This window comes from Rhinichthys klamathensis, unplaced genomic scaffold (genome assembly GCF_029890125.1).
Source record: "Rhinichthys klamathensis goyatoka isolate OS25496 unplaced genomic scaffold, OSU_Roscu_1.1 h1tg000113l_1, whole genome shotgun sequence".
Taxonomy (NCBI): domain Eukaryota; kingdom Metazoa; phylum Chordata; class Actinopteri; order Cypriniformes; family Leuciscidae; genus Rhinichthys; species Rhinichthys klamathensis.
The window spans coordinates 550,001-566,263 of NW_026606650.1; the positions used below are offsets into that span (position 1 = coordinate 550,001).

Consider the following 16,263-nt stretch of genomic DNA (forward strand, 5'->3'; position numbering starts at 1 on the left):
CACTAAACACACACTATCTCCAGTACACTAAACACACACTATCCCCAGTACACTAAACACACACTATCCCCAGTACACTAAACACACTCTATCTCCAGTACACTGAACACACACTATCCCCAGTACACTGAACACACACTATCCCCAGTACACTGAACACACACTATCTCCAGTACACTAAACACACACTATCTCCAGTACACTAAAGACACACTATCCCCAGTACACTAAACACACACTATCTCCAGTACACTAAACACACACTATCCCCAGTACACTAAACACACACTATCTCCAGTACACTAAACACACACTATCCCCAGTACACTAAACACACTCTATACCCAGTACACTAAACACACACTATCTCCAGTACACTAAACACACACTATCCCCAGTACACTAAACACACACTATCTCCAGTACACTGAACACACTCTATCCCCAGTACACTGAACACACACTATCCCCAGTACACTAAACACACACTATCCCCAGTACACTAAACACACACTATCTCCAGTACACTAAACACACACTATCCCCAGTACACTAAACACACACTATACCCAGTACACTAAACACACACTATCCCCAGTACACTAAACACACACTATCCCCAGTACACTAAACACACACTATCCCCAGTACACTAAACACACACTATCCCCAGTACACTAAACACAGACTATCTCCAGTACACTAAACACAGACTATCTCCAGTACACTAAACACACTCTATCCCCAGTACACTAAACACACACTATCTCCAGTACACTAAACACACACTATCTCCAGTACACTAAACACACTCTATCTCCAGTACACTAAACACACACTATCCCCAGTACACTAAACACACACTATCTCCAGTACACTAAACACACACTATCTCCAGTACACTAAACACACACTATCTCCAGTACACTAAACACAGACTATCTCCAGTACACTAAACACAGACTATCTCCAGTACACTAAACACACACTATCTCCAGTACACTAAACACACTCTATCCCCAGTACACTAAACACACACTATCTCCAGTACACTAAACACACACTATCTCCAGTACACTAAACACACTCTATCTCCAGTACACTAAACACACAATATCTTCAGTACACTAAACACACACTATCTCCAGTACACTAAACACACTCTATCTCCAGTACACTAAACACACACTATCTCCAGCACACTAAACACACACTATCTCCAGTACACTAAACACACACTATCCCCAGTACACTAAACACACACTATCCCCAGTACACTAAACACACACTATCCCCAGTACACTAAACACACTCTATCTCCAGTACACTAAACACACACTATCTCCAGTACACTAAACACACACTATCCCCAGTACACTGAACACACACTATCCCCAGTACACTGAACACACACTATCCCCAGTACACTGAACACACACTATCTCCAGTACACTAAACACACACTATCTCCAGTACACTAAACACACACTATCCCCAGTACACTAAACACACACTATCTCCAGTACACTAAACACACACTATCTCCAGTACACTAAACACACACTATCTCCAGTACACTAAACACACACTATCTCCAGTACACTAAACACACACTATCTCCAGTACACTAAACACACTCTATCCCCAGTACACTAAACACACTCTCTATCCCCAGTACATTAAACACACACTATCCCCAGTACACTAAACACACACTATCTCCAGTACACTAAACACACACTATCTCCAGTACACTAAACACACACTATCCCCAGTACACTAAACACACACTATCTCCAGTACACTAAACACACACTATCTCCAGTACACTAAACACACACTATCTCCAGTACACTAAACACAGACTATCTCCAGTACACTAAACACACACTATCTCCAGTACACTAAACACACTCTATCCCCAGTACACTAAACACACACTATCCCCAGTACACTAAACACACACTATCTCCAGTACACTAAACACACACTATCTCCAGTACACTAAACACACTCTATCTCCAGTACACTAAACACACACTATCTCCAGTACACTAAACACACTCTATCTCCAGTACACTAAACACACAATATCTTCAGTACACTAAACACACACTATCTCCAGTACACTAAACACACTCTATCTCCAGTACACTAAACACACAATATCTTCAGTACACTAAACACACACTATCCCCAGTACACTAAACACAGACTATCTCCAGTACACTAAACACACACTATCTCCAGTACACTAAACACACTCTATCTCCAGTACACTAAACACACTCTATCTCCAGTACACTAAACACACACTATCTCCAGTACACTAAACACACTCTATCTCCAGTACACTAAACACACAATATCTTCAGTACACTAAACACACACTATCTCCAGTACACTAAACACACTCTATCTCCAGTACACTAAACACACACTATCTCCAGCACACTAAACACACACTATCTCCAGCACACTAAACACACACTATCTCCAGTACACTAAACACACACTATCTCCAGTACACTGAACACATACTATCTCCAGTACACTAAACACACACTATCTCCAGTACACTAAACACACTCTATCCCCAGTACACTAAACACACACTATCTCCAGTACACTAAACACACACTATCTCCAGTACACTAAACACACTCTATCTCCAGTACACTAAACACACAATATCTCCAGTACACTAAACACACACTATCTCCAGTACACTAAACACACACTATCTCCAGCACACTAAACACACACTATCTCCAGCACACTAAACACACACTATCTCCAGTACACTAAACACACACTATCTCCAGTACACTGAACACACACTATCTCCAGTACACTAAACACACACTATCCCCAGTACACTAAACACACACTATCTCCAGTACACTGAACACACACTACCTCCAGTACACTAAACACACAGTATCTCCAGTACACTAAACGTACACTAAACACAGACTATCTCCAGTACACTAAACACACACTATCTCCAGTACACTAAACACACACTATCTCCAGTACACTAAACACACTCTATCCCCAGTACACTAAACACACACTATCCCCAGTACACTAAACACACACTATCTCCAGCACACTAAACACACTCTATCTCCAGTACACTAAACACAGACTATCTCCAGTACACTAAACACACACTATCTCCAGTACACTAAACACACTCTATCTCCAGTACACTGAACACACTCTATCTCCAGTACACTAAACACACACTATCTCCAGTACACTGAACACACTCTATCTCCAGTACATTAAACACACTCTATCTCCAGTACACTGAACACACACTATCTCCAGTACACTGAACACACACTATCCCCAGTACACTAAACACACACTATCCCCAGTACACTGAACACACACTATCTCCAGTACACTAAACACACACTATCTCCAGCACACTAAACACACTCTATCTCCAGTACACTAAACACACACTATCTCCAGTACACTGAACACACACTATCCCCAGTACACTAAACACACACTATCCCCAGTACACTGAACACACACTATCTCCAGTACACTGAACACACACTATCCCCAGTACACTAAACACACACTATCCCCAGTACACTGAACACACACTATCTCCAGTACACTAAACACACACTATCTCCAGTACACTGAACACACACTATCTCCAGTACACTGAACACACACTATCCCCAGTACACTAAACACACACTATCCCCAGTACACTAAACACACACTATCCCCAGTACACTAAACACATACTATCACCAGCACACTAAACACACTCTATCTCCAGTACACTAAACGTACACTAAACACAGACTATCTCCAGTACACTAAACACAGACTATCTCCAGTACACTAAACACACACTATCTCCAGTACACTAAACACACACTATCTCCAGCACACTAAACACACTCTATCTCCAGTACACTGAACACACACTATCCCCAGTACACTGAACACACACTATCTCCAGTACACTAAACACACACTATCTCCAGCACACTAAACACACTCTATCTCCAGTACACTGAACACACACTATCTCCAGTACACTGAACACACACTATCCCCAGTACACTAAACACACACTATCCCCAGTACACTAAACACACGCTATCCCCAGTACACTAAACACACACTATCTCCAGCACACTAAACACACTCTATCTCCAGCACACTAAACACACTCTATCTCCAGTACACTAAATACACACTATCTCCAGTACACTAAACACACTCTATCTCCAGTACACTAAACACACACTATCTCCAGTACACTAAACACACACTATCCCCAGTACACTAAACACACACTATCTCCAGTACACTGAACACACACTATCTCCAGTACACTGAACACACACTATCCCCAGTACACTAAACACACACTATCCCCAGTACAATAAACACACACTATCCCCAGTACACTAAACACACACTATCTCAATACATAGTCAAAATTATTATTTAGTGTTTTTATCATTAAAAGAGATAATGCTATAAACAGCCAAAATTATCTTTCGTAATAGCAGAAGGACCAGATATTTAAGCAAATCAAAAGTTTTATTTTTCAAAATGTATCAGTAAGTTATGGAAGCTTGTTTCCGCCACTGAATAACATTTTTTTTTTTTAAATAATTGCGACTTTTTATCTCACTATTGCGAGATATGGAGTCAGAATTGTGAGAAATAAAGTCGCAATTGCGAGATATAAAGTCGCAATTCTGAGAAATAAAGTCGCAATTCTGAGAAATAAAGTCGCAATTGCGAGATATAAAGTCGCAATTATGAGAAATAAAGTCCCAATTTCGAGAAAAAAAGACAGAATTGCGACTTTTTATCTCACAATTCTGACATCTTTTCTCACAATTGTGAGATATAAACTCGCAATTGCGAGTTATCAGGCCAATTCTAAGAAGAAAAAAAAACTAACTTTTTTCCCCTCAGAATAGTTTATATCTCACAATTCTGACTTTATAACACCCAATTGCGACTTTATATCAATCAATTCTGACTTTATATCTCGCAATTCTGACTTTATAACACGCAATTGCGACTTTATATCACGCAATTGCGACTTTATATCACGCAATTGCGACTTTATATCACGCAATTCTGACTTTATAACCTGCAATTGCGACTTTATATCAATAAATTCTGATTTTATATCACGCAATTCTGACTTTATATCTCGCAATTCTGAGAAATAAAGTCAGAATTGCGAGATGTAAACTCGCAATTGTGAGAAAAAAAGTCAGAATTGTGAGATAAAAAGTCGCAATTACCTTTTATATTTTTCATTCTGTGGCGGAAACAAGCTTCCATAGTAAGAAGATAATGCCTATGAATAATACTTTTCATTATATTAATGTCCAAATATTGCTTCCCAGATAATGTGATTTTCAGGCTGTAAAACTGAAGAAGTTTCAAGGGCTGAAAATATGAAGACATGGGATTTGAACAGAAATTATTTTACAGGCCTTGGTTTTGGGACACATTCTTGACATAGACAGGGTTTGAACACAATCTGAGACAGTGCAACAACAACCTGTCCCATCTTCCCCCGGAATAGCCTATATTTATTAAAAGGAAAAAAAAAAGTATTTCATTGCCAAGACATATACATGTATCTACTGGAGTAGAGCAGAGTAAAGGCCGTCCTCAGCCTTGCAGTAGGCGACGGCGTATGACACTCCATCTGACACGCTTTCTGTTCACCGATGTTCGCTGGGCTAACGTTTGCAGGTTTTAATTTGCGGGTCGTTAACGCTAGTTACTGTGCTGTAACTTTGCCTATGTCACTGCATATTCCACAAATGAATGTGCCATAACGGACATATTAAAGACGTTAAGAAGAGGATCTTTGAACAGACATGTAGTAGTGTGTCCCATCGAGTAATCAAGTTCTACACACACTTGCAGTCTTTACGCCTACTTGGGAAATGCACTCGCGCAAGTGTGTGTGTGTGTGTGTTAGGACAAGGCATGTGTTTTCTTTAACTCTCCGTGACCCGCAGCGCCTCAAGAAGCTCACGTACCCGTGAAGTATTTTTAGCTTTGGCAAGTCAAGGCAAAAAAAACAAAACCCAATCCCTGTTTCATGAAGTGCCGGCAGTGAAAGCCACACAGCCCTCACCAGCATGGGCTGATACACCTTCCAACACAATGGAAATGTCCCCCTTTTGAGGAGGCTTGACGGCAGAAGCGCTCGCTGCGCTGGAGCCGAGAACGAGACGCCTCAGGCTATTTACAGATCATGCTGAGCTAGAGAAGTTCCTCAGCTGAGAGGACATGCGGAGACAGCCGTGCCCCGAGCGTCTCTGACTAATGCAGCCGCAGAGAAAAGGGAAACAATGGAAATAGTGGATCCGGAGAACGAGATGACGGCACTGGAGGAGCCGGAGCCGGAGCCGGAACCGGGGAACGCCGCGGAGGAGGACTTGAGCAACAGGTGAGAACAGCACAGCTCACCCGGGCTGGATGCACATGCAGTGGAACAGTTCGATTCGATTCTAAATTCGATTCCCAATTCGAATCAATGAATATAGATTTAATACCAATCCTATATTTATAAAAAAAAGAACAGTGAACATAAGTTTACAAGTGGTTAAAAAATAAAAATAAATTAAGAGCCACAAACCTGTATATTAAACTCTTTTTATTTTGGGTACATTAACACAGAACACAACTCTATATTTCAAATGCACACAATGAATAAACAGGATTTTGATGCTTTTTTGAAGATGAAAAATTGATGCTGGAAATTGGACACGTCAGAACAGTCGCATGCCTTGATCAAACAGGATCAGGTTATTTTATGTTTAAGATAAAACAAGCATAAAATCTGGCTTTTGGGTGATAGATAAATAAATATGGGAAAAAAATCGATTTGTGGCCTTTGAGAATCGATTTTGAATCGACCACATTCAAAAAAGATTAATAAAAAAATAGATTTGTTTGCCCAGCCCTACACCTTACATGTGATTTACAGTCAAACCCAAGTGTATTCAGAATCCTTCAACATTTCTCACATCATCAGTTTATTCGCTATAGTTTATAAACATGAGCAGAACTCAGAGTTCTCAGATCAGTGGATATTTGACTGGTTTTGTCCGTCCTTCTGTTAGACTCTCACACATGAATTATGTTGAATATCTGTCAGCTGTTAAATTTAACTACACAATTAGATAATACCAGTTTAGCTCAACCAGTGACCAAGCAATGCTTCATGTTGTTCAGTGTGTGTGTAAAAAGAGCATTAGCAATTACAGAAAACACACTTCAGCAAAACATGATCAGCTCAAAGTGGAGGAATCATGTTTGGTCCCATATTTTACTGGTAGTCACTGTATGAAGAATTATTGGGTGTAATGTCGCAGTTTACGTTATTTTGCTCTCCACACTTACATAAATGAACTATAGTGTCCTGCACACACTAGTAAAGTGGTGTCTGAATCATTTTTGGTTTGACTGTAGCATAACTTTTCCAACATAATATCAGACTGATGTGTATGGTGTGAATCCCCTCAGCCTGAGAGAGGTCGTCCAGGACGGTGCCGTGAAGCCCAAACTCCACTGCCTGATGATGGACCCGTGCTTCTCCATGGTGACGGTCCAGAGCGAGGACAGCGGGATCTTCTGGGAGACCGCATCGAGCCGATGCTCCACGCCGTGGGCCTCCGAGTTCAACGCCTCCGAACCCTCGTACTCCCTCGACGCCTCCGGGACGGCCGGCAGGATCGTGTTCATAATGGACAAAGAACTGATGAGCAGGAGAAAGAAAAAGCGAAGATCCGACAAAACAAGGACTCGTCCGCAAGTCACTCGCGAGATCCTTGCGGAAGCGGAGAGACCGGCAATGGTGGAAGTGTCCGTTCCTAACTCGGGAGCGGAAGAGCAAAGAACGGCGGATCAGAAAGAAGACCGTCTATTCAGTTTAGTCTCCGAAGGATCCGAGATACTGAACATCATCGCTCCACATAAAGTGTCCACGGTGGACGAAGAGGAGAGCAAAGGTTTGGAAGATAACCTGTTCTACCTTGAGGAGACGCCAGCTATGAAATCCCCAGAGATCCCAGATGAGCCAGACCTGGATGTTCCTCCTGAGACCGAGAAGATCCATGTGGTGATCCCAGAGCCGTTAGTCTCGTTCCCGCATGTCCAAGAGTCCCGAAGAGGAGCGACGGCCGAAGACTACTTTGAGAAGTTCGCGCTGCTCTACGATCAAGCGCCATCGGGAGCAGCGCTTGTTGAAGAATCACCGGAGCAAATTGAGGAAAAGATTGAAGACGCACCTCGTCCTGAAGTGGAACCAGATCCCGGTGTCTCCTCAGCTGCGAGTATGCTAGATATTTCTGACGAACACTTGGACGATGTGTTTTACGGCGGAGGTGGTGAGCCACGCGATGGTGCCGCGAGTGCTGGGGAAAAGGGAAGGGAGTTTTCCCAATCCTCTCTGAAGGAAAGCGGGAGCGCCTTGTTTGGGAGTGAGGAGTCAGTCCTCACGCCTATATACCTTCCTGAAGGGCCTCGGAAAATCATTGACCTTAATCTGCTGGAGGAGCCGAAAGCCTTGCCGTTCCTGTACTCGGATCTGTACGCGGACGCCGTCGGGACCCGGAAGAAGCCGGACGACGAGGTCGAGAGCGTGACCTCGGAGAAATCCTTCCACAGTCAAGAGTCCGACTGGGAGGACAGAGGCTATCTGGAGAAGTTCGTGCTCAAGGTTGAGACTCAGGCCACGGAGAACGACTTCAAGCGCTCCGAAGAACGGCATGATCCTTTCAAACTCACTGGATTCGTGGAACGCCACAGAGCAGAGGTGGAAAATCCGGGAGACGATCCGGCAGAAGAAATCACGGATTTCTTTAGGAACAGTGCATCTTCGTCTCCCTGCGAACCTGTGGAGCGGCTGGAGAGAGAAGAGGAGACTGAAATCGTGAGGACGCCTCGGGTCACGTTCAAAGAGCAAGCGTCGACACCATCACGTAAAGAACCACAGAATCAACCGTTCGCTGACGACAACGACTTTTCAGAAGAGTTTTTACCGGTTGAATTAAGTGAGGATTGTCCAGCATGGGAGGAAAGCTTGCCGACGATTGCCAGAGAGGCAGTAAAATCAACTTCAACCCGGACGGATGAATCAAGACTTAAACCGAATCCTGTAAGCGATAACAGCCAAATCCAAGCGCAAAACACAGTCAAACCCATTATTCCTCACCACAAACCCTTCCTGGATCTGACCCCGCTGATGCCTGTCAAGGACGAGGACGAGAAGGAAACCACCGGGGGGGAAACGGAGAAGGAGAACACGAGCTCTGAAGATGCCGGATCATCCAATGATCCCTTAAACCGACGGGATTATCCGCATGAGGACAATGCTGAAGCTCCAGCTGCCTTGAGAAAGTCTGACTGACTTTTAAGGGTCGCTGATTCGCTGGCTTGATGACGAGTGATCCATCAGAAAAGAACAGAAACTTAGCAGAACGTATTCATGTGTCTCTATTGGTGCGTTCAAGTCATCTCGTAAAGATCGTATTTAGGAGTTGAACGCACATGAACGCCATCACAATGTCGTGGGAAGCTCTGGATTTTCTTTAAGCCCCAATCTCTACGAGTTGTGGGCGTGTCAGTGAGAAACATGGCGGAACACCACAACACTTAAAGGTATTTAGCAGTGATATTATCAGGCTTTTCTATTTACAGCTAAGTAAGCTAATTGCCTGCACAGAATATGATGGAATTATAATATAACAATGTGATTTGTAACGATAAAGTTTGCAGTGGCTTCATAAATTAATTAAAAACATAAAAAAGCAAAGCACACATGATGCACATTTCTTTGTTCTTCATTTTCTAAAACTAGAGTTTAAGAACCTTGCTGTATTGTTGTGTAATTATTTAAGAGAAAGTACGCCGCCATCTTACTCTGACAAAAGTGACTTGACCGCACATGACCTGGTAAACACGAACTTCCCAGGAGGACTTGAACGCACCATCTGTCATTTAAGAGTCTAGAACGGAAAAACACAAATGTACAGTGTATGACTATATGAGACAAAACTGTATGTTTGTGAGAGTCTACAACTCACCTCCACTGCTGAAAAGAAGTAAATGATTTAAAGACATTTTATCTTGTACAATAACCTGTGCTTAAATGATGTACATGGTTATAATATTCACCTCTGCAGTTAGTTTTCCCGCTCAGGCTTCAGCATGTAAGTTACAAGAGTGGAATAATTTCATTTAATCACTTGTAGACATATGAATACGATGAATAAAGTAGGCTATAAATACTGCTAACTTGGTGAATGTGCTGTTTCATGTCAGAATTACATTCAGTTTAAGTATCTAAAAGTCATTGTTGTCTCGTTAAAATTTCAACATCATCGTGTTTTCTTTATACAATTCTGAAATTGTAACGTTACATCAACCAACAATCAAAAAGTTGAGTAGCCTTCTACGAAATCTCGTCTGAAGCAGACCGTGACAGCTTATACCTGTACCTCATCAAGCACTCAATATCCAGTTGTTAATGTATTCTTAGTAAAACATTCAGTAAAGTTATACTATTGTCGTGAAACGTCTTACCGATAGACTGTAAAAAAAACCGTCTTACCTCAGAAATTCGCGCCTTTTCCTGTCAGTCTCCGTGCGCGCGACCGTCACTAACCGTTTATCCCACATAAGAAAATAAAATTACGCTTTTGTAATCCATAATTAGGACATAAATCAAAAGAAAGTGTAAATACGTCATAATTATGTGATGAAAAGTCGAAATTATGACTCCTCATAATTGTAGCCTATTAAAAGGTTGAAATAAGTCGATTGATTTATCATCCTTCGACAATTTAGTTTGTTATAATCTCGACTTGTCATATGATTTACCAAATCTTGATTTTTTTTTCTTATAGCCTGTGTGTGGATTATTATAACATTCTCTCTCAAAGATGCAAACTAAATACATTTATAACAAAACGTTCATGATAAGTTATAATATTACAGGCTACATTGAAACTAAGGGACAGGGCAATGATAAAATATAGGAATAAAAATAGATAAATAAAGTGTTTACACACATTTGACCTGCCAGTTTCACTGGATTCTAAATGCAGTCATGATTGTGAAGTACAGGTTCTGTTCTGATTGTTCTTTTACTCAATGTAGAAAAGTACCCATATTGCAGACATCTAAATGAATAATTGTGCATATATCTTCTGCATATTAATCACCTGAGTCTTACCTGAGTCCAGAGACGGTCTGATCCGGATCCAGTAATCCGGTTCTGACACGCATGAATCATGAAACAAGCGCACGTTTTGTGTTTTTAAACAGATGCATTTATACAAATCAGGGAGAAAAAAACATTGCCTAACATTTTCCCCTAAAGTTTTTAAACTTTTGAAATAAGTTTGTAAATAATTCTGTATTTGATGATTTTCTATTGGTGAAGGAGTTTAAGAAATCCAAACAGATACTGTTAAACTCTGTAAAAATGAATATCAAGCCTCTTTTACAAAAATGATTTTTCAACAGTAGACGAAACACATATATTTAAATATTAGAACAGCTGAAACTGCTGTAAAGACACACACACACATCATCACTGATCTAAACACACACTCGATGAGCCGATATAATATAGTGACAGATCATCATCATCATCATCTGTGAGAAATAACGACAGCAGCCAGACGACTGTAACAGAGTGTTTGACAACTATTATTATTATGAAGCTCTTTTTACACCCAGTGTTGTGTGGACTTCTCACTTCAGCACATCATAGTTTTATTGCAGTTCAGAACCGTGTAGAAAAACAATTGAACAGCACAGATAAAAGCAGGTCGGATACAGCCTCACCGCTCCGGGAACCAGCGCCGACTCGACTCACTCGCAGCAATCAGCCTCATGATGACATCACAAATAAAAAGTGAATATGATTAAAAATACAACAAGAAAAAAAAGAAATAAACCGATGACCTCCCCAAAAAGACTTTAATGTCAGATGTGTGTGAACGTATTCTGAGAACGCACGTGAGATTTCCAACCGGGAGTCTTTCATATAAAACATCCAGCGGGAACAATCCCAGAGAACTTCCTTCCCGAGACTCCAGCGTTCGGATCGATGATCACAGAGAAGCTTATACTGAGGAGAAACTCTCTGAAGAAGCAATGAGGACACGAGCAGAGCGTCCTCCACACACACACACACACTCACACACACACACACTCACACACACACACACTCACACACACACACACTCACTCGGGCACACATAAAAACAGAAAGAAACACCCCTAGAATGACGCAGATACGACTGCGGTCCATGTGCAACACAGAAACAAGCCCGACACACACACACACACACTCACTCGTGACCTCACTGTAGTGTGACGTGACAGACGTGTGTTGCAGGAGAGCAGCGTGACGTCCTCTTCTGGATCTTCATCTTCATCATCTTTACCTGCTGGTGTCCATGGGATCCTCCTTGAAGTTCTCACACTGATCCATCACTTTCCTGCACACAAACAACACGTGGAATCAGACACACACACATCACGAGACACACACTCCGCCGTGCAGGAGACTCACCACCAATCAGTCAAATTCATGACACTTGTTATGTGTCTGACTATCATTTCATATGTCAGGTTTTACAGGGTTAAAACCAAAAGTATGAGAGCAATTGGTTGAGGGTAGGGCTGTTGGAACGAATTCCGAAATTCGAATATTAAAAAAATCAATGATATTCGAATGCTGAAGTTACTATTCGAATATTGCTTTTTTATGTGTATATATATATATATATATATATATTATATATATATTATATATATATATTTTTTTTAATATGCAATCTTGCCTTTCTCACCACCTTGGCTTACACGCATGTGAAAATGAAATGCTTTTGTTTCGTCTGATGAACAATAAAGATTTGGAATCATAACACAATTGTGCACGTTATCCACGTTGATCATCATAACAATACTGTCCAAAATGGTAAATGTTTAAAGACGTAAAAAAGCGCCCGTGAAGCGCAAATATCTCGGCGAAAACTCAACGGATTCGGCGAGCACGTTGGAACCTGTTGAAACGTGTGACAACAACCACATGCTATAGTGGCATTGGCGATCCATAAGCCTGAGTAATGTCGTAAATATTAATAATAGGATGAATGTGTGTGTGTGTGTACCGTGCCATGTCCTTGGTCTCCTGGTGAGAGGACTCCAGATCCAGGACGGTCTTCAGCAGGATCACTCCTCCCTCCTTCATCAGTAGAGGACAGTATTTTCCCGCTGCAGGACAGAGAGAGGATTTTTCTCCATAGATTCCGTAACGCGCATCAGCCTCACTGACGCTCACTGACGCTCACAGACTCTCACAGACGCTCACTGACGCTCACAGACGCTCACTGACGCTCACTGACGCTCACTGACGCTCACAGACGCTCACTGACGCTCACAGACTCTCACAGACGCTCACAGACTCTCACAGACGCTCACAGACGCTCACAGACGCTCACTGACGCTCACAGTCACTCACAGACTCTCACAGACGCTCACAGACTCTCACAGACACTCACTGACGCTCACTGACGCTCACAGACTCTCACAGACGCTCACAGACTCTCACAGACGCTCACAGACTCTCACAGTCACTCACAGACGCTCACTGACGCTCACAGACTCTCACAGACGCTCACAGACGCTCACAGACGCTCACTGACGCTCACAGTCACTCACAGACTCTCACAGACGCTCACAGACTCTCACAGACACTCACTGACGCTCACTGACGCTCACAGACTCTCACAGACGCTCACAGACTCTCACAGACGCTCACAGACTCTCACAGTCACTCACTGACGCTCACTGACGCTCACAGACTCTCACAGACGCTCACAGACTCTCACATGCGCTCACTGACGCTCAGTCACTCACTGACGCTCACTGACGCTCACTGACGCTCACAGACGCTCACTGACGCTCACTGACGCTCACAGACGCTCACTGACGCTCACTGACGCTCACTGACGCTCACAGACGCTCACTGACGCTCACAGACGCTCACAGACGCTCACTGACGCTCACAGACGCTCACAGACGCTCACTGACGCTCACTGACGCTCACAGACGCTCACTGACACTCACAGACTCTCACAGACGCTCACAGACGCTCACTGACGCTCACAGACGCTCACTGACGCTCACTGACGCTCACTGACGCTCACAGACGCTCACTGACGCTCACAGACTCTCACAGACGCTCACAGACTCTCACAGACGCTCACAGACGCTCACAGACTCTCACATGCGCTCACTGACGCTCACTGACGCTCAGTCACTCACTGACGCTCACTGACGCTCACTGACGCTCACAGACGCTCACTGACGCTTACTGACGCTCACTGACGCTCACAGACGCTCACTGACGCTCACTGACGCTCACAGACGCTCACTGACGCTCACTGACGCTCACAGACGCTCACAGACGCTCACTGACGCTCACTGACGCTCACTGACGCTCACAGACTCTCACAGACGCTCACAGACTCTCACAGACGCTCACAGACGCTCACAGACGCTCACAGACTCTCACATGCGCTCACTGACGCTCACTGACGCTCAGTCACTCACTGACGCTCACTGACGCTCACAGACGCTCACTGACGCTCACTGACGCTCACTGACGCTCACAGACGCTCACTGACGCTCACAGACGCTCACAGACGCTCACTGACGCTGACAGACGCTCACTGACGCTCACAGACGCTCACAGACGCTCACTGACGCTCACAGACGCTCACAGACGCTCACTGACGCTCACTGACGCTCACTGACCCTCACAGACGCTCACTGACGCTCACAGACGCTCACAGACGCTCACTGACGCTCACTGACGCTCACTGACCCTCACTGACGCTCACAGACGCTCACTGACGCTCACAGACGCTCACTGACGCTCACTGACGCTCACAGACGCTCACAGACTCTCACATGCGCTCACTGACGCTCACTGACGCTCACAGACGCTCACTGACGCTCACAGACGCTCACAGACGCTCACAGACGCTCACTGACGCTCACTGACGCTCACAGACGCTCACAGACGCTCACAGACGCGCACTGACGCTCACAGACGCGCACTGACGCTCACTGACTCTCACTGACTCTCACTGACTCTCACTGACGCTCACTGACGCTCACAGACGCTCACTGACCCTCACTGACGCTCACAGACGCTCACTGACGCTCACAGACGCTCATTGACGCTCACTGACGCTCACTGACGCTCACAGACGCTCACTGACGCTCACTGACGCTCACTGACTCTGACGCTCACAGACGCTCACTGACGCTCACTGACGCTCACAGACGCTCACTGACGCTCACAGACGCGCACTGACGCTCACAGACGCTCACTGACGCTCACAGACGCTCACAGACGCTCACTGACGCTCACTGATGCCCACTGACGCTCACTGACACATCACAGACGCTCACTGACGCTCACAGACGCTCACTGACGCTCACTGACGCTCACAGACGCTCACTGACGCTCACTGATGCCCACAGACACTCACTGACGCCCACTGACGCTCACTGACGCTCACTGATGCCCACAGACACTCACTGACGCTCACTGATGCCCACTGACGCTCACTGACACATCACAGACGCTCACAGACACATCACAGACGCTCACAGACACATCACAGACGCTCACAGACGCTCACAGACACATCACAGACGCTCACAGACACATCACAGACACTCACTGACACATCACAGACACTCACTGACGCTCACTGATGCCCACTGACGCTCACTGACACATCACAGACGCTCACAGACACATCACAGACACTCACAGACACATCACAGACGCTCACAGACGCTCACAGACACATCACAGACGCTCACAGACACTCACTGACGCTCACAGACACTCACTGACACATCACAGACGCTCACAGACGCTCACAGACACATCACAGACGCTCACAGACACATCACAGACACATCACAGACGCTCACAGACACATCACAGACGCTCACAGACGCTCACAGACACTCACTGACACATCACAGTTATCCTAATGAGAATACTCACGGTAAACTGACACCAGGTTATAAAGCGCCCATGTGGCCCAGTGCTGGCTGACCGGAGCCCCACTCTGAGGGAGGAGACGCAGGATCGGCTCGAACGACCTGCACACACACACACACACGTCAGTG

At 44.4% G+C, this 16,263-nt stretch overlaps 2 protein-coding genes across 2 annotated transcripts in view; one reads left to right on the forward strand and one right to left on the reverse strand.

The window, feature by feature from the left end:
• Window positions 1–6,108: 6,108 nt before the first annotated feature.
• Window positions 6,109–10,037, forward strand: si:ch1073-398f15.1 (cardiomyopathy-associated protein 5). The gene is made up of 2 exons (XM_056254659.1): window positions 6,109–6,475; window positions 7,555–10,037. Exons 1-2 carry the CDS (start codon window positions 6,378–6,380, stop codon window positions 9,437–9,439), a joined length of 1,983 nt encoding a protein of 660 aa, XP_056110634.1. The 5' UTR covers window positions 6,109–6,377; the 3' UTR covers window positions 9,440–10,037.
• Window positions 10,038–12,345: 2,308 nt separating this feature from the next.
• The window catches only part of zer1 (zyg-11 related, cell cycle regulator), a 33,560-nt gene continuing 29,642 nt past the window's right edge, over window positions 12,346–16,263 (reverse strand). The window contains exons 14-16 of the mRNA XM_056254660.1: window positions 16,139–16,236; window positions 13,218–13,320; window positions 12,346–12,542 (exon numbers count right to left, since the gene is read on the reverse strand). Coding sequence (XP_056110635.1) covers window positions 12,485–12,542; window positions 13,218–13,320; window positions 16,139–16,236 — 259 coding nt within the window. The 3' untranslated portion in view covers window positions 12,346–12,484. The remainder of the gene's footprint in view (window positions 12,543–13,217; window positions 13,321–16,138; window positions 16,237–16,263) is intronic.

Excerpts from the sequence above, each read along its gene's own strand:
- si:ch1073-398f15.1 (XM_056254659.1), top strand. The coding sequence starts at position 6,378 with ATGGAAATAGTGGATCCGGAGAACGAGATGACGGCACTGGAGGAGCCG. Across the intron at positions 6,476-7,554 it reads GAGGAGGACTTGAGCAACAG|CCTGAGAGAGGTCGTCCAGG; the intron begins GTGAGAACAGCA and ends GAATCCCCTCAG.